Source organism: Megascapheus bottae, chromosome 6, assembly GCF_031878675.1.
Source record: "Megascapheus bottae isolate mThoBot1 chromosome 6, mThoBot2.hap1, whole genome shotgun sequence".
In the NCBI taxonomy this organism is placed as follows: domain Eukaryota; kingdom Metazoa; phylum Chordata; class Mammalia; order Rodentia; family Geomyidae; genus Megascapheus; species Megascapheus bottae.
Window position 1 is genome coordinate 3,595,896 of NC_143514.1, and position 24,704 is coordinate 3,620,599.

Sequence of the window (24,704 nt, forward strand, 5' to 3'; positions counted from 1 at the left end):
TTCACTAGGCAAGCACTCTACCACAAAGCTATGCTCCCAGCCCATTTTCTGGCTTTTTGATGGTTAATTGGAATTGAGAGTCTTAGATTTGTCTGCTCAGGCTGGCTTTGAACTATGATCTTCAGTCTGAGCCTCCTGAGTAACTAGGGTGCCATGCAAACCCCTGGCACCCGTATGATTTCATGACAAAGAACAAAATGACACCTCCTTTACTCAAAAGCATGTGCCTCTTGATTGAACCCATCAGGATCTGTGCCTGGCTTTCCATAGAGGACCTGGCACCAGGTATCTGCCGATCACTGCTGTGGCCTTATTCAGGGACAGAATTTCGCATCAGAGCTGTGGCTTCCACAGTGACCTTGGTGTGTGGCCTGGCCCTAGCAGACCTCAGGGGCCAGCCTGGACAACAGCGTCACCCTTGCATAATCAGAAACATGTGATTTTTCCCCAGTTCTGTACTTGTGTAAGGAGGACACGTGGACCGGCGTGAGGGTTGAGTGGATTCACCAGCAGTGTGCAACCAGGAGCTGGTGAATCGCTCTTGTCAGTCATCCAGCCACATGGTAGGCTGAGATCTGAGGATCTTGGCTCAAAGTTAAGCCTGAGCAAGAAAGTCCATCTGGTACTCATCAGCACTTAACCAGCAAAATGCCAGAAGTCGAGTTGTGGCTCTGGTGGTAGAGTGCCAGCCTTGAGCACAAAAGCTCAGGAATAGCACTATGCCTGGAATTCAAGCCCCAGGCCTGGCATAAGAACATTTTTTTTTTTTTTAAAGTGAAATGTGGTAAGTGCCCAGGGCACATGATGACCTCTGATTTCGTCTGTTGGACGAGCAGTCTTTCTGGGCTCCTGTCCCCACTGGCAGCCAGCCAGATATGGGTGCTGGGTGTCCTGACCACAAGTGACTCATTTTCTCCAGCAGCTGGGCCACACAGGGCATCTACTGAGGATACCTGAGCTCACTGAGAGCAGGGGAGAAGACTAAGATCCGTGAAGTTCACTAACTTACCATTGAGCTCAAGCTAGGAATGATAATGCATGCCTGAATCCCAGCTACCAGAGAGGAAGAGGAAAGAGGGGACTAATGGGCCAAGTTAGTGAGATTCTATATCCAAAAATCTGAAGAAAAAAGGGGTTGAGCCCCTTTAGCTGGTGCTAAATGCCTGTAATCCTAAACTACCCTGAGGCTGAGACCTGAGGATCGCAGTTCAAAGCCAGCTAGAGCAGAAAAGTTCATGAGACTAGCCAGCAAAAAGCTAGATGTGGAGATATTGCTCAAGTGGTAGAGCCTCAGCCTTGGGTGAAGAGGCTAATAAGCAAGAATAAAAGGCCCTGAGTTCAAACTCCTGTGCCAGCACACCCACCCCACCCCACCCCACCCCCACCACACAGGTCATAAGAAATCAGCAAAACGTAGAATGGCACAAAGTTTAATAATAAAAATAACAAGCTATAATAAGTAATCAGATGTATCTGGATCTCAAGGAGGAGAGCTTATCAGCTTTGTGCAGGCCACTCATGTCTTTTGTCTCTCCCCAACCCCCACGAAAGGGGCTCCCCAACTCACAGTCCCATAAGCCTTTGACAGCCATTGTGGCAGAGGAAGAAAGTCCTGGATGCCCAACTGAGGCCGGTCCCCACCACAGGCTCCATTTTTTAGTTAGCAGGTAAGGGTGAGATTTTTCAGCATGGGAACTGTGGCAGAGCTCAGCTACCTGGCACCCTGCACCAGCATCTGTGGAAAGTAAAGAAATGAAGATTCATTGTGAATCTCAGGCTGTTCACCTGACCCCAGGACCTGCTCTTCTGCGAGTCCATCTCCCTGACTGTATGCAAGTGTGGGGCCTGCCCAGTGCTGGGGAAATGGAGGTTGGATGCAGTTGGGTTGCAGCCCCATCTTGTGCCCTGCTCAGGACAGCGCTGGCATGGCCAGAAGCCCAATGCCATGGCCTCCTTGTAGCTACCAAGCTGTGGCCACCTAGCAGCAGACACCAAGTGAGAAAGCTCCGTGGTCGGTGACCAAGGGCATATCTGAGCTGCTTAGTAGCTACATGAAACAGATGGGTGATTCTGGAACTACATGTCTATAGTTGTGAATGTTTAGATTTTTTTCCTTAAGGAAGTCCCATAAGGAATTCTTCCAGTTGGATGTCCGTGGCTCACGCCTGTAATTCTAGCTACTCAGGAGCCTGAGATCTGAGGATCATGATTCCAAGCCAGCCCAAGCAGGAAATCCTATGAGACGTTTATCTCCACTCAATCAGCAAAAGGCTAAAAGTGGAAGTGTGACTTGAGTGGTACAACACCAGCTTTGAATGAAAAAGTCCTGAATTCCAGTCCCAGTACTGACACTCCCCAAAAGATTCCTGCCATTTTCTCCCTCCCCAAGCCTCTTTCACTAATGTTTTTCTGCATTTATCACCACGAATGCCCCCAGCCACACAGCTTTTCTGAGAACAATTCTTTTGACATGAGAATTGTCACCTAGCTCCCTATCTCAGGCCCCCTTCGGTGCAGGGTTTCTTGCTTTTGTGGGCCCCACCAATCACTTGCTTCCTTGAAAAAAATCTGCTCACCCCCACAAGTACACATTGACATATGCTTTTCTGAACGTGATCATCTTTGTTGTTTGTTTTTGCCAGTCCTGGGGCTTGAACTCAGGACCTGAACACTGGTCCTTGGACTTTCTCAAAGCTAGTGCTCCACCACTTGAGCCACGGCACCACCTCTGGCTTTTTGTATGTATGTGGTAGTAAGGAATCAAAACCTGGTCTTTGTGCATGCAGGACAAACACTCTATCACTAGGCCATGTTCCCAGCCTGAAGGTGATTTTTTTTTTTCTTGCCAATCCTGGGCCTTGAACTCAGGGCCTGGGCACTACCCTTGGGCTTGCTCAAGGTTAGATACCACTTGAGCCACAGCACCATTTCTGGCTTTTTTCTATGTATGTGGTACATAGGAATCAAACCCAGGTCTTCGTGCATGCTAGGCAAGCACTCTACCACTAGGCCAAATTCCTGGTCCCTGAGGTGATCATCTAAAGCAATTCACCACCCTCAGTCTCATTTGCTTGGACCTGTGAACACCACAGGCTCCCTTTTTTTTGGAGAGCAGCGTGGAGAGTGGTCCTGTGGCTTGAAATCAGTGGTTGGATGCTGTCCCTTTGCTTTTTATGCCCAAGGTTGGCCCTCTACCACTTGAGCCACAGCTCCGCTTCTGGCTTTTTGCTGGTCAATAGAAGATAAGAGTCTCACAGACTTTCCTACCCAGACTGACTCCAAACTGCAATCCTCTTATCTCAGGATTACGGGCTTGGGCTGTTGGCACCTGACCCTCTTCCATCATCTTGAAGGCTGCGGGTCCTCTCTGGCTCGGGTGGACTCAGGTGGCGAGGGAAAGTGTCCAGCTGCCTGCACTCACCAGCTCTACATAGGCCTCCGGGCCTGCACTCACCAGCTCTACATAGGCCTCCGGGCATACTTCCGGCGGTGCATCTCATCCACTCGCTCCAGGTACCACGTCCCTGGGAAGAGGCTGTTGGTGTCACCAGGTGGTGAGAAGTTTACTGCGGAATGTGGAAGAGAGGGACAACGGTCACACAGGGCACATGGGCATAGGGGAGAGAAAAAGAACAGGAGCTCTACTGTTGGTGCCAGGCCCCACAAGCTCACTTGAAGGTCATGGCAAGGTCACCACAAGACATTAGCTGCAGAGGAACCAGAAAAGAAGTCATCTTGGATCTGATACATTGAATTATCAGAAGTGTGTGTGTGTGTGTGTGTGTGTGTGTGTGTGTGTGTGTGTGTGTGTGTGTGTGTATGCTGCTACCGGGGCTTGAACTCAAGGAGAGTCAATGATCTTGTTTAGTATTTTTTTTTTCAAGACTGGCCCTCTACCACTTGAATCCTGGCTCCACTTCCTGTTTTTTTGCTGGTTAATCAGAAACAAGACTCTCGAGTTTCATCTGCCTGGCATGGTGTAAAACCATAGTCCTAGGCCAGGAGTTTGGCCTAGTGGTAAGAGTGCTTGCCTAGCACGCATGAAGACTGGTGTTCAATTCCTTGGTACCACATACATAGAAAAAGCAGGAAATGGTGCTGTGGCTCAAGTTGTAGAAAGCCCAAGGATAGTACCCAGGCCCAGAGTTCAAGCCCCAGAACTGGCAAAAAATAAAGACACACACACACAAACACACAAAACCCCACAATCTTCAATGCTCACCCTTCTAAGTAGGAGTACAGGACGGAGCCACGGGCTAGATCCGGATCAGATCTCTGATCTGGACGATTTCAGGGAATATTTCTTTTTCTTAAGTTTTACTCCTTCTGTGCTAGTCCTGCAGCTTGAACTCAAGTCCTCAAGCTCTTGCTGGGCTTTCTCATTCATAGCTAAGCCTTCTACCTCTGGAAGCCATGCCTCCAGCTCCAGCTTTTTGATGGTTAACTGGAGATAAGAGCTTCCCAGATCTGTTCACCTAGTCCATCTTCAATTTTGATCCTCAGATCTCAGTCCCCTGACTAAGATCACAGGTACAAGGCATCAGTATCCAGCTCTGGAGGCAGGGAAGGGGCCCTCTCCTGACCTCCCTCCATCATCCTTCCCCCTCTCTTGGCCTCCCCTCCCCGCCTTGTCCTCTCTCCTAATCTCCCCTCTCTAAGCCCCTCTCCTGACCTCCCTCCTCTTCCTGCTGCCACTCCTGCCCTCTTCTCCCCTCCTGCCCTCCTACCCTTGTGGTAGAATTGCTCTCTCTGGTTCATTATTTCCGTGAATTCCTCTGGGGACATGCGCTTCCGGGAGTCCAGGCGTTTGGGCAGATCTGCCACACTGGACACCAGCTCATCCAGCGGGGACCCTGGGGGTGAAAGGAAAGTTCAGATTTCCTTTGTGTCATCACCCATGCCACACAGTTGAGATCCCAGGGAGTTCCCCCAATGTGGCTTGGAATACCAAGAAAGGAAAGCCAATGCAAATATGGGCCAAATCCACGAGCACACCATCCATTACTTTGTGTGTATGCCAGTCCTGGAACTTGAACTCAGGACCTGTATGCTGTCCCTGAGATTTAGGGTTCAAGGCTAGTGCTCTACCCCTTGAGCCACAGCTCCACTTCCAGCTTTTTGGTGGTCCATTGGAGATGAGATTCTCCTGGACTTTCCTTCCCTGATTAGCTTTGAACCATGATCCTCAGATCTCAGCCTACTGAGAAGCTGGGAGCACGATTGTGAGTCACCCAAGCCCAGCACTAGAAGAATGTTCAATTTGAAAAAGTCCCTTACCTGGGGAAGCGTCCTGGGACACTCGAAATGAAAAGAGACTTGCTGCTAAACCAGAGCCATAGGAGAAAGCACCAATCCTGGAGCCAGCCAGTTCCTGAGCAGAGTGGCTGTGAAGAAAGACATGAAAACCAAAAAGCATCATCATCATTACAGTCTGCATCTCAAGTAAGCACTTGACCCCATTCAGCTCATGTAACCTGAAATACATTTTAAACAGACTGGCCAGAGGGATATTTGGAAGAGCGCAAGAGTAAGAAACCTTGTGAAGAGGAGATTAGTGGGCCAGACATGGTAGTGCATACCTGTAATCTCAGCACGTGGGAAGCTGAGACAGGAGGATCCAAAGTTTAAGGTTAGATTGAGCTGTGCATGTATATACACATGTATATACATGTGCAACTGTGTTTCACAGGAGAGCAAGCAAAGGGACTAGGGGCATAGTCCAGAACATAATAGGCCAAACAATCACAATAAAATTTGGAACTTCAAAGGGAACCCCTCCAGACACCTGAGCATGAGGTGAATTTGGTATGTTGTGTTCCAGCAGAGGTCAGAGCCCTGGACTTGCACAGGGCGCCCAGATGACTATAATAACTGTGTGTGTGTGTGTGTGTGTGTGTGTGTGTGTGTGTGTGTGTGTGTGTGTGTACATGCCAGTTCTGGGGCTTGAACTCAGGGCCTGCGTGTTGTCCACAGGCTTTTTCATTCAGGGCTAGCTCTCTACCATTTTAGCCACACCTCTACTTCTGGATTTTTGGTAGTTCACTGGAGATGAGTCTCAAGGTTGGCTTTGAACCTGTGAGCCTCAATTCTCTGCCACCTGAGCAGCTAGGATTATAGTGTGAGCCCCTGCACTTGGCTAAGGGAAGCTTCTTTTTTTTTTTCAGAGTGAATTATTTATTTGGGCTTGTGTAGCCCTCAGCTTTTCTTCTCAACCTTATCTTACTTGTCATTGCAACTCCCAAGACATGCACTAGTGTTTATATCATTAGAATCTGTCTGTGTACAATTTTAAACCTATATACCCATTTGTTCCTTCATTTCACATCTTTATTGAGCATTTATCACGTTTGGACATTTGTGCTAGGCATTTCAGATGCAGCAGAAAATAGAACTGACAGTATTTGATCTGAAAGACTTGGGAAATGTCTCTCTCTCTCTCTCTCTCTCTCTCTCTCTCTATATATATATATATATATATATATATATATGACTGCACAAACAATTCCATTTATAGAAGCATAGTTCTGAAGGCTAGGGAGTCCTGAACAAAACTATTCTAATGAAGTGGCAATAGCCCATGAATCAACGAGTTTCAAATTCCTCATTGGAAGATGTTTGTAGGAACTGATGTCAAAATCCTCTTTAGGCCTGAACTTTATGCTTGACTTATGAAAACTGTGGGGTATTTTGTGGGTGTGTGTGTGGGGGGGTCATGGGGCTTGAACTCTGCCTGCACACTGACCCTGAGCTCTTCAGCTCAAGGCTACCGCCCTACCCTTGAGCTTTTCCCATTTTCTAGAGGTTAAATGGAAATAAGAGTCTCAGGTCCTTTTGTGCCCAGGCTGGCTTTGAATCTTGATCCTTAGATCACAGCCTCCTGAGTAGCGAGGATTACAGGCATGAGCCACGGTGCCTAGCTCGGGGGGTATTTTTTTTTGCCATTCCTGGAACTTGAAGTCAGGGCCAGGGCACTGTCTGTGGTTTGTCTCAAGGCTAGCACTCCACCACGTGAGCCACAGCACCACTTCCAGCTTTTTTTCTATGTATAGAAATCAAACCTGGGGCTTCGTGCATGCTAGGCAAGCACTCTACCACTGGGCCACACTGGAGGCCCTGAAAGCTGTGTTTTGTACAAAGAACATTGATTTAAATCACTTACTGAATAATAGCATGAATTCCAAGGATTACAAAATGGTCATTTAATACATTTTCAAATTCCCAGTGACGATAATAGGAACTTTATCTCACAGAGAGAAGTAAAGAATGGTCTTCATTTACCCAGAGACAAAAATACAATTACATTAAGAATTAGAGTAAAATGAATAACATTCTTAAATCTAAAATATCTTGACATCAGCTGGAGGACTAATGGAGTGGCAGGAAATACTAAGACCTCCCTTCACCTTTTTTTTTTTTAGATTATTTTTTTTAAAGAATTTATTAATGTTGAGTTTTACATCCTATTTTAAATGACAAGTTTAACACACAAGTGTTCAAGGAGGGAATCTCTGTTTATAATCACTGGGACTTAGTATTTAGAACTTAATCAAAATTAGGCTAAGGGTTTGTATGTCATAGAAACATATTAATTTAAGAAATAAAACATTATGTCTATAGAGTCATAGGTTTTTATGTCTATATAGTTATGTTTGTATTTCCATTACCATGTCCATAGCTTTGGGTATGCAGTTATTGAGTCCTCGCTCTTGTACTATTTGGATCTAATAGCTACATATTAAGGATACCATGCGCCTTTTGTTCCTTTGGTCTTGACTTGTCTCACTCAACATGATTCGCTCTAGATTCATCCATTTCCCTGTGCCAGTTTGAGTCTTTCTCTGTTACTTCTTGAGGTTGTTGTTGCGGATTTCTTAAGGTAGTTGGCTCGTGGGACTCCCTGGTTCTCTCTTTTTGTCTAAGGGAAGCTTCTTAATCATAGTCCACCAGTAACAACTGGATCATGTTCACCAGGAAGAACTGTTCCTGTGTCACACACAGCTTGATGAACTCAAATTCAGAACCAGAAAAAATGACAGGTCCCATGAGAGCCTGGATGGGCACCGTGGGGTTGTCTCTAGAAGCCCTCGAAGCTGGAGGGGAGGTGGGAAGGAGGGAAGTACTGTACATACAGCTGAGGGACTTTGGGGCTTGAACTCAGGGCCTTTTACTTGCTGAAAAATAGAGCATAAAAGGCTAGGGACTAGTGCAGGATCTCCACATTTGCTCAGCTGGACAAGACCTTCAGTCTTCCTATCTCTGCCTCACACACAGACAGATTACAGGTATGAACCATCATGCCTGACTTGTTCATTGAGATAGAGTCACAATAACTTTTCCCCGATTTAGGTGACTTTTTAACTGACATGTGGCTGACCTTGACCCTGAATTCTCCTATTCTCCACCTCCCAGATAGCTGGAATTATAGGCCACTGGACTCAGCCCTGGGTTAGGTAATTATTTTTTTTTCAAAGCCAAAGGTAATAGGATCATAGATGTGAGCTACTGGTGCCCAACCTTTCCATTCAGAAGGCTGAGATCTGGGGATTAAGGTTCAAAGACAGTCCATGCCAACAAATCTGAAGACTCTTTTCTCCAACTAACCAGCAAACAGCCAGCAGGAGAGTCACAAGTCAGGGCATTGTGCTCATTTTTACAGGAGAGTCTAAAAGCTAAACAAGAATAAGAGGACCTGAGTACAAGTCCCAGTGCCAACACACACACACACACACACACACACACACACACACACACACACACACTACACGAGAGAGAGCGAGAGAGAGAGAGAGAACGCTAATAAATAGTAAATAGAGTTGAGCACAGGTTGTGGGTTTTAATGCTCCACCCTCTTAGTTGCTCTAATGAGTATAGAGATTTTAAATAGATGCCACAGAAATGCACACATCAGAATACACACACTAGAATACACACACTAGTTCTATCTCATATGCTGGTTGGACCTATCAGGGCATCCCCTGATACTTGAAGCCATTGCTTCTAACACAGGGAATCTGCCTGGACCTGCTCCTTTAAATTATTCCTTCCTTCTTCCTGTCTTCTCCCCACCCCCTCCCCATCCCCCCTTGACCATGGAAGGGCAGAGTGGCCCTGGATAGGTACTCACTGGGACAGGAGCGAAGCCAGGCACCCATACAAGGAGGAGGTGTACATGTTTCCATTGTGGGTGGAGAGGTAAAGGGAGGCCTTGGTTTTCTTGTTGAACATGTCCAGGGATGCCTTCAGAAGTGCTTTATCCACGTCTTTGTTCGTGTAGGTCTCTTCAAGCTTTAGCTCCCTGTGAGGCACCAGGGAAAGATGAGCAGGTGAGGGAAAGAGATAAGTGAGCATGAAAAGAGTGGATTTCAGACAGAGGCTTGGGCCCTTGACACTTACAACTATACCTTTTTTCCCCCTTTTTTTTGACTGTCTTGGGGCTTGAACTATGGGCCTGGGCGTTGTCCCTGAGCTCTTCAGCTCAAGGCTACTGCCCTATCCCTTGAACCGTAGGGTCACTTCTGGTTTTATAGTGATTAATTGGAGATAAGAGTCTCAAGGATTTTAGTGTCTGGGCTGACTTTGAACCTGGATCCTCAGATCTCAGCCTCTTGAGTAGCCAGAATTACAGGTGTGAGCCACAAAGCTCGGCTACAATCATACTCTGAAACACACACACACACACACACACACACACACACACACACACCACTCAAAGAAAAACATGCAACTCATAGCTCTGCCACTGAAAGCATCTTTTGATAAGCTATTAGAGAATTAGAAATAGCTGGGCACTGGAGTATCACACCTAGCTACTCAGGAGGCTAAGATTGGATGATCTGGTGAAAAGATCGGAGGGTCTCAGAAAATTGAGAAAGCTAATGGCTAGCTCCTAGGCCCTGAGTTCAAGCCCAATGATGGCAACACACACACACACACACACACACACACACACACACAAATTAGAAATAAAATTATGGAAACTCTAGTGGTTCCATCACAGCACACAGTACTTATAAGAAATAAAATTATACTATGCATTCTGGTTAGTGTGCTTTCTTTACTCAGAATATATATGGGTATGTATATTCTCCAGAATGTTGAACCATTTTCTATATTATTATTATTCTTAGTGTGTGTGTGTGCTTGCATGCCAGTACTGGGGCTTGAACTCGGGGCCTTGTGCTCTTGCTTGGCTTTTCCGCTCAAGACCTGATCCACACCTCTACTCTAGCTTTTTGTGGTTGAATCTGGAGATAACTGTCTTACAAACTTTGCTTCTCAAGCTGGTTTCAAACCACAGTGCTCAGAACTCAGCCTTCTGGGTAGCTAAGATTACAGGTGTGTGCCTACCTTTGTAGTTTCTTGAAGTCACTTGATCTAGAGGTATGGGTAAATTCCCATACTCCCCTGAGATGCCACCTCCAAGGGCAGGCAGAGGTGACCACCCAAATTCTCCAAGGGCTGACATACTTTCTCTCTCTGGTGTTGAATGATCACCAACCTTCCTCTCCCCACGGGGGTATCAAGTCCAGACTACACATCTCCAGCCTCCCCTAGATGCAGGCATACCTGAAGGCCTCCAGCCCCTTGTACAGGCTGGCCTGTTTGTCCTTGCTGGCTGACAGGAAGTCGCTGAACATCAGGCGGCCCAGTGATTTCTGCACCATCTTACAGAAAGGGGTGTGAAAGATCATGTACTGTATGTCGTCCAGGGTGAAAGGCCGCTCGACGCCAGCTGGAAAAGGAAGAGTAAAGACAAGAAGCTGTGTGCTTCTGTGCTTCCAGACCTCCTCTCTGAGGTTTAACTATGCTCTGGGGTCCATGGCCTACAAAACTGGACCCTCCTCTACCCAACCCACTTACAACTGTTTGTGTGTGTGTGTGTGTGTGTGTGTGTGTGTGTGTGTGTGTGTGTGTGTGTGTGAGAGAGAGAGAGAGAGAGAGAGAGAGAGAGAGAGAGAGAGAGAGAGAGAGAGAGAGAGAGAGAGAGAGAGAGAGAGAGAGAGAGAGAGAGAAAGAGAGAGAGAGAGAGAGAGAGAGAGAGAGAACTAGGGTACTATGGCTAGAACTCAGGGCCCAGTGCTCTCATTTAGCCTTTTTTACTCAAGCCTAGTGCTCTAATACTTGAGCCATGCCTCCACTTCTGGCTTTTTGCTACTTCACTGGAGATATGAATCTCAGGGACTTTTCTAACTATGCTGGCTTTGATGAACACATTCCGATCTCAGCCTCCTGAGCCGAGATCCTCCAAGGGGAAAGCCCACGTTCTGTGCTCTGAATCCCATACCTTGCTTCCACTGACTCTGGATTTTTTTGCGGTAGGCCGCATAGCATCTGTCCAGGGCCCGCAGATAGCACTGGATGGACAGCTTTCCGTCTACCAGCGGGTATTCCGAGTTCAAATTGGGCTTGTAGAAGTCATATGCGTTCTCCATGTGGGTTCCTCTCAGCCCTGGAAAGGAGGAGAGGGCTCAGGGCCTGTGGCGAAGAGGGTGGTGTGATTTGGAGATTGCCTCTCCAGCTTTCCTCCTGGCTGGTTCCAAGCCCGAGCCTGCTTCAGCCCCACTGCCTCTTGGGCAGTCAGACCACGCAAATGCATTTCTAACTCCTTTTGCACATCCATCATGGATCTATTGAATCACGACCTAGAAGCAGAAACTTCTAAGATCTGCTGTGGATCCAATGCTCTTCTCCCTCCGTCTCCCTCGCCGCTCTGCTGGTCCTGCCCTCTCCTGATCACACTTTTGCACACTCATGCCACACCCATGCCAAGTTGCAATTGGATGGAATTGTGCAGCCCTGGGGAAAGAGTTTCCTGACATACCTCTCTCCAGGGCAAGAGGGGCCTGGGGCCCGATCAGCATCGCCACCGCGCCTGCTCCACCCGTGGGCCGGGCATTGCCACTGGGGTACACGGCGATGTCTCCACAGACCACCAGTGCGTAGCGCCCTGTGAACACAAGACAAGGCATCCTGACCTGGGGCTGCACAACTACCAGCCCCGATCCCACCATTCAGGGGAGATGAGAGTCACACACCATTATTACCCATCGTAGCTCTCAGAGGATCATCTCTTCTTCCTGTTTATTTTCAACTCTTTTGTTTGCGTTTTACAGACAGTGTCTCTCAGTGAAGCATGAGACCCAAGATCTTCCTGCCTCACCTTCCCAGCTGCTGGGATTCTAAGTCTGTACCCCATCCCCAAATTCTGAACTAAGAAATAATTGTGTTTCCTAGTCCAATAATACTTTTTTTAAAGTCAAATATGCTGGTGATTACTGTCTCTAATCCTAGCTACTTGAGAGACTGAGGTAGATATGCTGATTGAGATCCAAAACCAGTTTAGGCAGGAAAGTCCCTGAGACTCTTATCTCTAATTAACAACAACCACAACAAAAAGCCAAAAGTGGAGCTGTCAAGTGGTAGAGCCTTGAGTGAACAAACTAAGGAAGATGTGGGCACTCTGGTTCATGCCTAGAATCCTAGCTACTCTGAAGGCTGAGATCTAAGGATCAAAGTCTGAAACCAGTTTGGGCAGGAAAGTCTGTGAGACTTTTTTTTTTGCCAGTCCTGGGCTTGAGCTCAGGGCCTGAGCACTGTCCTTGGACTTTCTCAAGGCTAGAATTCTACCACTTGAGCTTCAGTACCACTTCCGGCTTTTTCTATATATGTGGTACCAAGGAATCGAACCTGGGTCTTTGTGCATGCTAGGCAAGCACTTTAACCACTAGGCCAAACTCCCGGCCCCGTCTGTGAGACTTTTATCTTTAGTAGTCTACCCAAGGGGCTGAGAGTGTGCTAGTTGTAGAGTGCCTGCCTAGCATGCATGAAGCCCTGGGTTTGATTCCTTAGTACCACGTACACAGAAAAAGCTGAAAGTGGTGGTATGGCTGAAGTAGTAGAGTGCTAGCCTCGAGAAAACTCAAGGACAGTGCCCAGGCCCTGAGTTCAAGCTCCAGGACTGGAGAAACAAAACAAAACAAAAAATGCATACAAATAACAAAAACAAAACAAAAAGCGGAGTTCTGGCTCAGGTGACAGAACACTAACCTTGTGCAAAAATAAGCTCAGAGACAGTGCCCAAGACCAGAAGAAAAAGAAAAAAAGAAAAGGCTAAGACCCTGAGTTCTAGCCCTAATACAATAACAAAATATAATCTGGATGTTGGTTAGTCACACACAACCCTTTAAAAAAAAGTCTAATAAGATAGTTAATGTCTTCCACGAGGAATGAGGACATTAGCTACCAGAGAAATTAACTTCTCTAAGGTCATTGTACCTGGTGAATATGAAATTTGAAAATTCAGATTCAGTTCTGACTAGGTCCTAAACTACCAGCCTTGAACTGCTAATGCTTTATGAGAAGAGTTCGTATGCAGTAACCGCATTTAACTAAAAATGCTTCATGGTAGCTAACCGCCATATGCTATTGTTCAAGAAATGACACCTTGACTAATAGTCACTCCATGGTGTGTGTCTGATCCTGGGGCTTGAACTCAGGACCCATTCTCTGTCCCTTAGCTTTTTCCACTTCCAGCATTTTTAATGTTTGTGATTAATTGGAGATAAAGAGTTTCACAGACTTTCCTGCCAAGGCTTTTGAGCCACAATCCTCAGACCTCAGCCTCCCGAGTAGCTAGATTACAGGTGTGAGCCACCAGTCTCAGCTGGCTACCCGCTGTTGCAGTTTCTCCAGTGCCATGGCACTGGTGAGGACCCTGTGAATATCCTGCACACGTCTTCATGGCTGCCGAGGCCGGGTGCTGGGTGCACAGCTTTGGGTGGAACAATCCTTCCCCTGCTGGGTTAAATCTGTCTGGGGAAGTGAAAAGAGTCCTGGCCCCCCACTCCTGTCTTGCCCAGTTCCCGGGGCAGCACGCACCATCCCAGTAGCTGGACTCCATCCAGTTGGCAGCGTTGAAGAGGGAGGCGGTGCCGCCGTAGCAGGCGTTGGTGGTGTCAATGCCCTCGATGTCGGTGTTGCCGGAGTCCTGGAAGAGCTCCATGAGCACGGTCTTGACGGCCTTGGACTTGTCAATGATGGTCTCTGTGCCCACCTCCAGGCGGCCCACGGAGGTCCAGGGCAGCTGCGTGCGCTCCATCAGCCGCTGCACCACCGTCAGGCACAGCGAGTTGATGTCCTCCTGGACGGAGCAGAAGCCCATGCGGGTCTGGCCCAGGCCCACAGTGTACTTCCCGGCCTCCACCTTGTTGAACTTCTCCAGGTCCGTCTGGTCCACGTATTGGGCTGGGAAGTAGACCTCCATGGCTAGGATACCCACATCTTTAGGCCAAGAATCTGTTTTGGCTAGAGGGACAGCAGCAACAGAAGAAAACCTATGGGGTGGGGAGGGGGAGAGAGAATGCAGTCACACTGACATATTGACTTGAAACCCTTTCGTACAACTGCTTGAAGATAATAAAGCTGGCTGCTGGTAGGTCACACCTATAACCCTAGACACGCAGGAGGCTGAGATCTGAGGACTGCCATGAGCCCATTCAGGAAAGTCCATGAGACTCTCCAATGGGACACCAAGAAAATCAGAAGTGGTGTTGTGGCTCCAGGTAGTAGAGCATTAGCCTTGAGTGAAAAGGCTCAGGGACAGCGCCCAAGGCCTTGAGTTCAAGCCCCATGACCGACAAAAATTTAAAGATAAAATATTTACTTATAAAAAAGAACAACCATAACTCCACTAATGGTCAATTTGTGTTTCACTACATCATAAAACTCGGTTATCAAATAGTAAAAGCATGGTTGTATCTGTTGAATTGACTCTTTTATTTTTATACTCTCATCATAAAGAATACTTTTCCAGTGGAGCTCCAGTAATATTCTGACCTTTTGTTTGCTTAGTAATATTGTCATTTTATACTTTCGGCTGCTGAGTCTTATATTTAACATGTGTTTCTTAGAAACATTAAAAAAAAACAAACCCACCAGTGCGGTGGCTCATACTTGTAACCCTAGCTACTAGGCGCAAAGCCAGCCCAGGCAGTAAAAAGTCCTTGAGACTCATCTCCAAATAATCACAAGAAAACTGGAAGTGGTGCTTTTGTTCGAGGGGTAGGGAGGTAGCCTTAAGCTGAAGAGCTCAGGGCCAGTGCCCAGGCCCAGAGTTCAAGTCCAACCACCAACAAAAAAAGAAGAAGAATTTATCTGGGTACTGGTGGCTCATGTCTATAATCCTAGCTTCTTTAAAGGCTGAGATCTGAGGATCCTGGTTAGAAGCTAGCTTGTGCAAACAAATCTAAGAAACTCTTTTTTTTTTGCCTGTCCTGGACTTGAACTCAGGGCCTGGGCACTTTCCTTGGGCTTTCTCAAGGCTAGAGCTCTACCATTTGAGCCTCAGCACCACTTCCAGCTTTTTTCTATGTTTGTGGTACAGAGGAATCAAACCGGGTCTTTGTGCATGATAGATAAGCACTCTAGGTCAAATTCCCAGTCCAAGTCCAAAAAACTCTTACCTTCAATTAAACACCAAAAAGGCACAAGGAATGTTTTGGTTCAACTGGTAGAGTGCATTGAGGGGAAAAAAAATAAAGAAAAATAAGGGGCCGGGAGTTTGGCCTAGTGGTAGAGTGCTTGCCTAGCATGCATGAAGACCCGGGTTCGATTCCTCGGTACCACATACATAGCAAAAAGCCCGAAGTGGTGCTGAGGCTCAAGTGGTAGAGCTCTCGCCTTGAGAAAGTCCAAGGACAGTGCTCAAGCCCTGAGCCCAAGCCCAGGACTGGCCAAAAAAAAAAAAAAAAAAAAAAAGAAGCCCTGAGTTCAAGCTCCCTATTAGGGGGAAAAAATAAGGGTCAAAAAAAAAATTAACAAATGGGGCCAGGAGTTTAGCCTAGTAGTAGAGTGCTTGCCTGGCATGCATAAAGACTCAAGTTCGATTCCTCGGTCCCACATACATAGAAAAAGCCAGAAGTGGTGCTGGCTCTAGTGGTAGAGCTCCAGCCTTGACAAACCCCAAGGACAGTGCTCAGGCCTTGAATTCAAGCCACTAAGACTGGCACAAAAAAAAAAAATTAAGAAGCAACAATATTAGTGTTTACAGGTGGAGAATTTAGTTCACTGATACTTATTGAAATTACTGATAGAGTTTAAATTAAGTCTGCCATCTCTCTACCGGTTTCTTTTCTTATGTCCTTTGTTCCTTCCTTTTTCTTTCCTGATATCTTTGTAATGAATTAAGAAACCAGGAGGCCTTGCTTAACCAGTTTCAGTGTTGAGAGGCAGAGAAGAAGCCATCATTCCTGAGTAGGTTGGCCCCTAGAGGCCACACAGGAAGCAGACCCAGGGGCCCAACCCATCCTTCCCCAGCCCCTAAGGATCTGGTGACAGGTCCATCTCTTGCAGCAGATGGGCAGGCTGCTCTTAGCAAACTGGCCACCAGAGAGTGCACAATGTCATCTACAGCCTTCGGCTCACACCTACACTCTGAGCTCACAGACAGAGCTCAGGTATCCACAGAATCACACCCTGGCACACTGGGCCACGTTCACCTGGGCCTGCTGGGAGAGTCTGGGGACAAATACTCCATGTTACACACTTGTCATTTTCTAACAAGAGAGATTTGGAGCATATGCACATGTTCTCCTCCTTATTTGATGTCCTCCCTATAACTGGAGCTGGTACCTACAACTATTTATGGAGGACTCCTTGGTATCTGGGAGCTTGTGGTTAGCCAGTATGGGGATCCACCAGTGTGGAGAGCTGCCAGCGTCTTCTCACTTTGCCCCGTGGGCTGACTCCCTCAGTGTCCCCAGGCAGACATCTAAGAGTCCAGGAAACAGGCCAAGACTCCATCACTTGGTCACCTTTGTCATTGTCTGGGAACAATAATTTCAGGATATAGGTTTCAGAGCTTTGATGACAGGTGACGGGTGAAGGCTTCTAGAAACTTCTGAGTATCTAGTTAAGAGTGTTCTGCCTGTCTCTCCTTTTCCCCTGTGTATCCCAGACACTGATGATAGCTGCTTTCCAGCTGGATTGTGTTTCACTTAAGTGTATGTTACATGTTAAGTGTGTTACATGTTACATGTTAATTGTATGTTGCACGATAAGCGCATGTTCCCGAGGTCACCCAAAGAAGAGGGGAAGGTTCTTGATTACAATAGCCCAGCTGTGAGGGAAGAAGTTCACAGAAAATGGACACAGGCCGAATTCCTCCGGAGTTCAAAGGAGGCAAAGATGTCCATGGGTGGGAAGCTAAGAAAGTCTTCATGGCAGAGGCTGAATCCTCAGCTTGGCCTTTAAGCCCATGTAGTTTGGATTAGAGGGGAGAGGCAGGACAAGAGGGGGTGACCCAAAGAGATCGCTCCCCATATCAGTTAGCAGCACCAGCAATGAGTTTTGGCAGAAGGGACTTAGGAATGAGACAGGGGTTGGTGAGGGTTGAGGTTTGATTTTTGGCTAGTGGCTAACTGGTAGTTTACTGATACAAGCAAAACCATGTCCTCGCACATACCCAAACATAGGAACAAATCCAGCGATGAGTTTGGGGGCATCAGATCTGTAGACAGTGGGTTGAGTGGGGATGGGAGTAGGTGATGGTGGAGATAAAGATCATAAGGAGATTCAAGACGACTCCCCCAACACCAGGCCTATATACCCGAAAGAGGAGATAGGACATTTTCCTAAGTATTCAGGATTCATGGAACATAATACAAGTGGGGAAAAAAAGAGTTTGTGGTGCAGTGAATGGTGTAGAGACATGATAATCAAATAGGCTGGGCACTATGGCTCCTGCCTGTAATCTTAGCTTCTCAGGAAGCTGAGGTCTAAGGATTGCAGTTCAAGGCCAGCCTAGGCAGAAAAGTCTATGACACTCATGTCTCCAATTAACTACTGGGAAACCAGAAGTGAAGCTCTTGCTCCAGTGGTAGAGTGTATCAGCCTTGAGTGGAAATGCTTAAGGACAGATGATTGGCCCTGAGTATCAACACACACACACACACACACACACACACACACACACGAGGCACTAATTACAGCTGTATTTTATCATCCCTGGTGACGGCCAGGCTTGGACTGAACAACTGGATATTTACACAGAAAAATGTGTATGTTCAACTTACACAAGCATGTGTGTACACATGAGTAAACACACCCACACATCATCTTCTCATTTTATCTCTCCTTTTCAGAAAATTAGATCCAATGATACACTTCCTACTCAGAAGACTGGGATCTGAGGATCAAGTTCAATGCCAGCCCAGGCAGAAAAGTAAGAGTGTTATCTCCAAGAAACCAGTTTTTTAAAAAGCCAGTGATAGAGGTGTGTCAAGTGGTAAAATACTAGCATTGAGTGAAAAAGCTAAAAGACAGTGCTCTGTCCCAAAGTTCAAGCTCAAGTACAGGTATTTTGGTCTTTCTCCAGTGACTTAAATCTACCTAAGGCTGCAATTGCAGAGTTTTGAGGGTCTTAGGAAAATCTGGAGGTAGAGGGCAGGATAGTGGAGGGGGCCTGTTTGTTTGTTTTTGTTTTTGCCAGTTCTAGGGCTTACATTCAGGGCCTGGGCACTGTCCTTGGACTTTCTCAAGGATAGAACTCTACCACTTGAGCCTCAGCACCACTTCCAACTTTTTTCTATTATTTGGTACTGAGGAATTGAACCCAGGTCTTCATGAATGCTTGGTAAGCACTCTACCACTAGGCCAAACTCCCGAGCTTGTTCCTTATTTTTTTTAAATTCCATTTCACAGATTTTACTACTGACATTGGAGTAAGACAATATTGAAACACACAAAAGAGAAATAAACAAAAGAGCACAAAAACCCATCATCTTCCATTTGCAGGGTATCTATAACCATCACATTTGAACATGTATTTCTAGGGGAAGAACTAAAATCCAGACTGTTATCAATTCACCATAATGTGACCTGGAAGCAATGAGATAAGTCTTTCCTCCATGATGGAGGTTTTTGGGTTTTGGGGGTTTTTTTTGATACAAGGCCTGACTTCTTGTCTCATGGGATGATTCCCAGGCAGCAGGTGGCACACAGAGGTCTGGGGCTGAATTCTAGAAGAGGAAGGACCTGTCCACGTGAAGATAGAGTAACTGAGACCCCATGTGTAAGCCTGGACAGTGTCATTACCAATTTCTGACCAGGATTCTGGTGAGATTTTGCCTGCCTGCCCTGGGCTGCTTTCTGTAATATGCAGCAGAATGACCTGCAAGGCCGGGAGGAGCAGACTCACGGTTGATGGGCTGCGGGGATCAGGCGGGCTGCAGTGAGCGGAACATCCTGCATGGCTTTCTTCACCTGCAGGATCCGCCTGGCAGGGGCCAGTAAGCGCTGCATTTCCACAGGAGTGAGGAGAACGTGGACAGCTATACACAGCCCTTGTGGAAGATACCCAATGCTTCTGGGTTAGGCTTTATAGAGCTCTGGGGCTCCTGGCTTGGAAAGCCCCGCCTCAGCCTGGCCCGCCTCAGCCTGGCCCGCCTCAGCTTGGCCTGGCCCGCCTCAGCTTGGCCTGGCTCAGTGTGCCTCCAAAACTGGGCCAAAGGTCTCAGAACATGAGCAAGCCAGAGAAAAACACCATCTCTGCAACATGACACAGAGAGGCCCTGTTCTTTGTGGGCACTGGCCTGGCCAACTCTTAACCCTTCTCTGGACAGCTCTGTTCTGGCACCTTCATCACTAAGGGGAGGCTTTGATGGCCCTTGTTACATGACCAAAGGTGCCCCATACTGGCCCAGCTGGGACCTCCACTCAACTCATGATTCCCAGGACTAGCCAGAATTCTCTCTGTGGTGTGAACTGCTGCTCTTTTAATGTGCTATGCATTAGGAGAGAATTGTTTTTTACAACCAAAGGGAATCAGGCACTGGTGTCTCACTCCTGTAATCCTAGAGACTCAGGAGGCTGAGATCCAAGGATCAGGGTTCAGATCCAGCCGGATAGAAAAAGTTGTGAGAAAAAAAGAAAAGAAAAGAAAAGGCTGTGAGAATCTCATCTCCAATTAATTAGTAAAAAGTCAGAAGTGAGGGCCAAGAGTTTGGCCTAGTGGTAGAGTGCTTGCCTAGCATGCACAAAGACCCAGGTTTGATTCCTCAATACCACATACATAGGAAAAGAAAGAAGCCAGAAGTGGTGCTGTAGCTCAAGTGGTAGAGCTCTAGCCTTGAGAATGCCCAAGGACAGTGCTCAAGCCTTGAGTTCAAGGCCCAGGACTGGCAAAAAAGATATTCCTTTGGGTCCAGGAGTTTGGCCTAGTGCTTGCCTAGCATGTATGAAGACCTGGGTTCCATTCCTAGAAACTACACACCTAGGAAAAAAAAAAAAAGCTGGAAGTGGTAGCTCAAGGGTGGCTCAAGTAGTAATGCTCTAGCCTTGAGAATAAAAAGCCCAAGGACAGTACTAGGCCCTGAGTTTAAATCCTAGGACTGGAAAAAAAAGTCAGAAGTGAGAAAACATGGGTCTTTTCAAACTCTGAGCCCAACTCAGTTCATATAACACAATCTTTCCCAGGCCTATGCATTTTCCTCCAGTGACCTAATAGTACTCTTTTGCTGGATGAGTCAATGTACATTTGTGAGTGTGTGTGTGTGTGTGTGTGTGAGAGAGAGAGAGAGAGAGAGAGAGAGAGAGAGAGAGAGAGAGAGAGAGAGAGAGTTATGTATATATGTATATGTGTGTATGTATATCTATATAAATGTGATACATACGTTTTTTTTGGTGGGTCATGGGGCTTGAGCTCTGGGCCTGGGCACTGTCCCTGAACTCTTCAGCTCAAGGCTACCACCCTACCTCTGAGCCACAGCTCGACTTCCCATTTTCTAGTGATTAATTGGAGATGAGTCTTTAGTGCCCAGGCTGGTTTTAAACTGAGATCCTCTGATCTCAGCCTCCTGAGTAGCTAGGATTACAGGCTTGAGCCACAGTACCTGGCCATACATATAATTCTTTTTATTATTGTTATTTATTTATTTAATTATTATTTATTTATTTTTGCCAATCCTTGGCTTGAGCTCAGGGCCTGAGCACTGTCCTTGGACTTTCTCAAGGCTAGAGCTCTACCACTTGAGCCTCGGCACCATTTCTGGCTTTTTTCTATGTATGTGGTACTGAGGAATAGAACCTGGGTCTTCGTGCATGCTACACAAGCACTCTACCACTAGGCCAAACTCCTGGCCTCCATACATACAATTCTTAAAAATTGTTCTGTTTTTAGTACTAATTCTTTGGGCAGTTAAGTGATATTATCCTACAGTGAAGGGCTGGGTATAAGACTATATTGAGCCGGTAGGATTTTTCTTATCTTTATTATCCATTATGGTTATACAGTGCTATACAATCTTCAAGTCAAATGCAGCCAGTACTGTTGTAGGGAGCAAGAGAACAAGTCTCTCCTCTGCTGTTTGAAGCTCTTGCTCCCCTAAGAAGGAAAGATTTATCCTAAGCCTGAACTTGGTGAAAGATATGATCCCCAGTCACCCCTTCCCCCATTCCCTTCCTGCCCTCCCTCAACCCCACCCTGGCCTGCCGAGGACCTATAGGTCATAAGTTGTAAACTGGGAACTCAAATCTTTTGGCTTGAGATTCTGGGCTACTGTTTAATGCAAAGATTCCTACCTTGTAATAGTCTACATGAATCTCTGTCTTCTTTGCTGTCATGGCTTTAATCTTTATCTTTCTTTTTTTCCCCCGATTATGGGACTTGAATTCTGGGCCTGGGGCATTGTCCCTGAGCTCTTCGGCTCAAGGTTATAGCCCTACCCCTTGAGCCACAGAACCACTTTCAGTTTTCTGGTGGTTAACTGGAGATAACAATCTCACATTCTTTGGTGCCCAGGCTGGCTTTGAACCATGATTGTCATATCTCAGCCTCCTGAGTAGCTAGGATTACAGGAATAGGCCACCTCGACCAGCTTCTAATCTTTATCTTTTAAGAGGATCCTATACAGTTGTTTAGTGAGTAGTTTATTCATTCAACCCTCTGTCTACTCCAACTCTGGAAAGGCTACAGAGATGTGTCAGAGTGATGCCTGAGTTCAAGGGTGGAGTTGATTTTATTTGCCTGAATACAGACGGAGAACCTTGAGATACTCCCCCAAATCCAGAACTCTTGGGTCTTCTATCATGTTTAGATCGTTGTCTCCAAGCTTTTGTGTGTATTCATATTCAAATTCACTTTCTCACCTGGCTCTATCACTGGTGCCTTTCCATCAAGCCTTCTACAAATTTCTACGATCAAAATATAAATAAAAAATAAAATCCTTCCTTTCCTAGCCAAGTGTGGTGGTGTGTCTGTAATCTCAGCTACTTTGGAGGTAGAAGTAGGAGGATTACAGTTCAAATCTGGCCTAAACAAAAGTTACCAAGAGACTGACTATTTAACAAACTAAAAGCAAAACGATCAAAGGAGTGGGCCTAAATGGTAGAGAGCTTTGCTCACTCAGCAAGCAGGAGGCCCTGAGCTCAATGCCCCTTTCCTCCTCCAGAACAATCAAATGAAAATTTTCATTTGCTATCCTGTCTTTGAATTGTCTGTTGCCTGTTTTGTTTTGTTTTCTTGCCAGTCCTGGGGCTTGAACTCAGGGCTTGTGCACTATTGCTGGGCTTTCTCAAGGCTAGAGTTCTATCACTGGAGCCACAGCACCACTTCCAGCTTTTTTTCTATGTATGTGGTACTTAGGAATCGAACCCAGGTCTTTGTGCATGCTAGGCAAGCGCTCTACCACTAGGCCAAACTCCTGATCCGCCTGTTGCTTCTTGACTATGTCTTTTAAATGATGGACACTGTCCTTTTCCTCCCCTCACCCAATGTAGTCTCCTCTTTGCTGCTGATAGACTTCAAAGTATTGCACCGCTGTCCATGCATCTTTAAAACCTCTAGTGTCTTAAGAAGCTGTGTCCTTACAGGCCTCTCCCAGCCTCATTTCCTCCCCCTCACTCATAAAGACTTAGCTTTTCTCTTGTCATCAATCCTCCTGATGTTTCTGGAGATATCTTTGCTGAGAGATTTCAGCTGCCCGGCTCTCAGAGAACCCCACTCCTCTCTGTGCTTGTCTTCTGCATGGCTGTCAGCCTCCAGTTCCATTCATAATCTTGACTTTCTTAAGAGCCTTAAAAAATTGGATATAAGGGGCCAACAGCGTGGCCTAGTGGTACAGTGCTTGCCTACCACACACAAAGCCCTGGGTTCAATTCCTGGGTATTACATACATAGAAAAAGCCAGAAGTGGTACTGTGGCTCAAGGTAGAGTGCTAGCCTTGAGCAAAGTGTCCAAGGACAGTGCCCGGGCCCTGAGTCCAAACCCAGGACCAGCAAAAAATAAATAAATAAAATTAAAAGAAACTGGATATAAACCAGGTGGTGGTGGCTCATGCCTATAATTCTAGCTATTCAGAAGGTAGCTAGCTACTGAGGTCTGAGGATGGCACTTCAAAGTCAGCCAGACAGAAAAAGTCTGTGAGACTTTTATCTTCAATTAACCAAAGCTAGAAGTAGAGCTATGGCTTAAATGATAGAGCAAGAAAAAGCAAGTGAGAGCATGAGGCCTTGAATTCAAGCTCCAGTACACACACACACACACACACACACACACACACACACACACACACACACACACACACACACACACACACAGAGTTACTATGCCAACTGCTGAGTACCAGTCAACTTAAAAGAAGGAAAGAAAGAAAGCTGAGCTTGAACTCAGGGCCTACGTACTCTCCTTGGGCTTTCTCAGGCTAGTACTCTACCACTTGAGCCACAGCATCATTTCTGGCTTTTTCTGTATATGTGGTATTGAGGAATCAAATCTAGAGTTTCAGGTGTGTTAGTCAAACACTACCACTAGGCCACACCTCACTGTGGCATTTCTATACACACACAATCATTACCACCTTGTCTTCTTCCACACTGATTCCCCCCTTCCCAGGTCCCTTCCCACCACCTTGCCCCCCTCTACTCCCTGTACTTCTCCCCCCCATACTCCTCCCTCCTCCCCTCTTGCTCCTCTCCTCCTTTCCTCCTTTCTACTTTCAGACTGATTTTTTTTTAAAGTTTTTTCTTACTGCTTCTTAAAGGAAAACAGACTTCACTTTGGCTTTGAGATTGAGGTGGCGATGTCTGATAAGGTTAAACATTAAATGTCAGAAATATTGATTGTTAGGAATTTTAAAGTTTAGTCAGGCTGGGTAAGCAATGGTCTTGCAAAAACATTGTTTGGCTTTAAGCAATTCCACCATCAGAGCTGGTTTTCAGCGTGTGAAATTAGAAACAAGACATCAAGACCCCTCCCCCCCACTTAGCCCATGCAACATCTGCACTTCTTCCATCTCAGGAAGCCACATGCCTTTATACAAATGCTCTGAACAGCAACCCATGTTCCCATTACTGGCAAAGCCAAGCCATTTCCTCCCACACAAACTGGCACTTATACTCCAACCAAAAGGAAAACATGCCTCCCCAACTCTAGGAATCAGAGCACCTATGGCTCAGGCCTGCAAGCCAAGCTAATCAAAAAAGCTGAGATCTGAGTACCAAGTTCGAAGCCAATTCAGGCAGAAAAGTCTCTGAAACTTATTTCCAATTAACCAGCAAAAACCTGGAAGTGAAACTAGGGTTCAATTGGAAGAATGCTAGTCTTACACAAAAAAAGTCAAACAAGAGCATGGTATCCTGAGTTGAAGTCCCTGCCCTGGTACCAAAAAGAGAAAAAACAAACAACAAGAACAACAAGAACAACAAAATA

At 46.4% G+C, this 24,704-nt stretch overlaps 1 protein-coding gene across 1 annotated transcript; it reads right to left on the minus strand.

The window, feature by feature from the left end:
- Positions 1-1,414: 1,414 nt before the first annotated feature.
- On the minus strand, positions 1,415-19,369 carry Hmgcs2 (3-hydroxy-3-methylglutaryl-CoA synthase 2). Its single transcript, XM_090334112.1, has 10 exons — positions 19,196-19,369; positions 13,879-14,333; positions 11,822-11,947; positions 11,285-11,449; positions 10,567-10,732; positions 9,125-9,295; positions 5,278-5,384; positions 4,728-4,853; positions 3,455-3,566; positions 1,415-1,735 (listed from the first exon to the last, which is right to left on the minus strand). Exons 1-9 carry the CDS (start codon positions 19,297-19,299, stop codon positions 3,460-3,462), a joined length of 1,527 nt encoding a protein of 508 aa, XP_090190238.1. The 5' UTR covers positions 19,300-19,369; the 3' UTR covers positions 1,415-1,735; positions 3,455-3,459.
- Between the last annotated feature and the right edge of the window lie 5,335 nt (positions 19,370-24,704).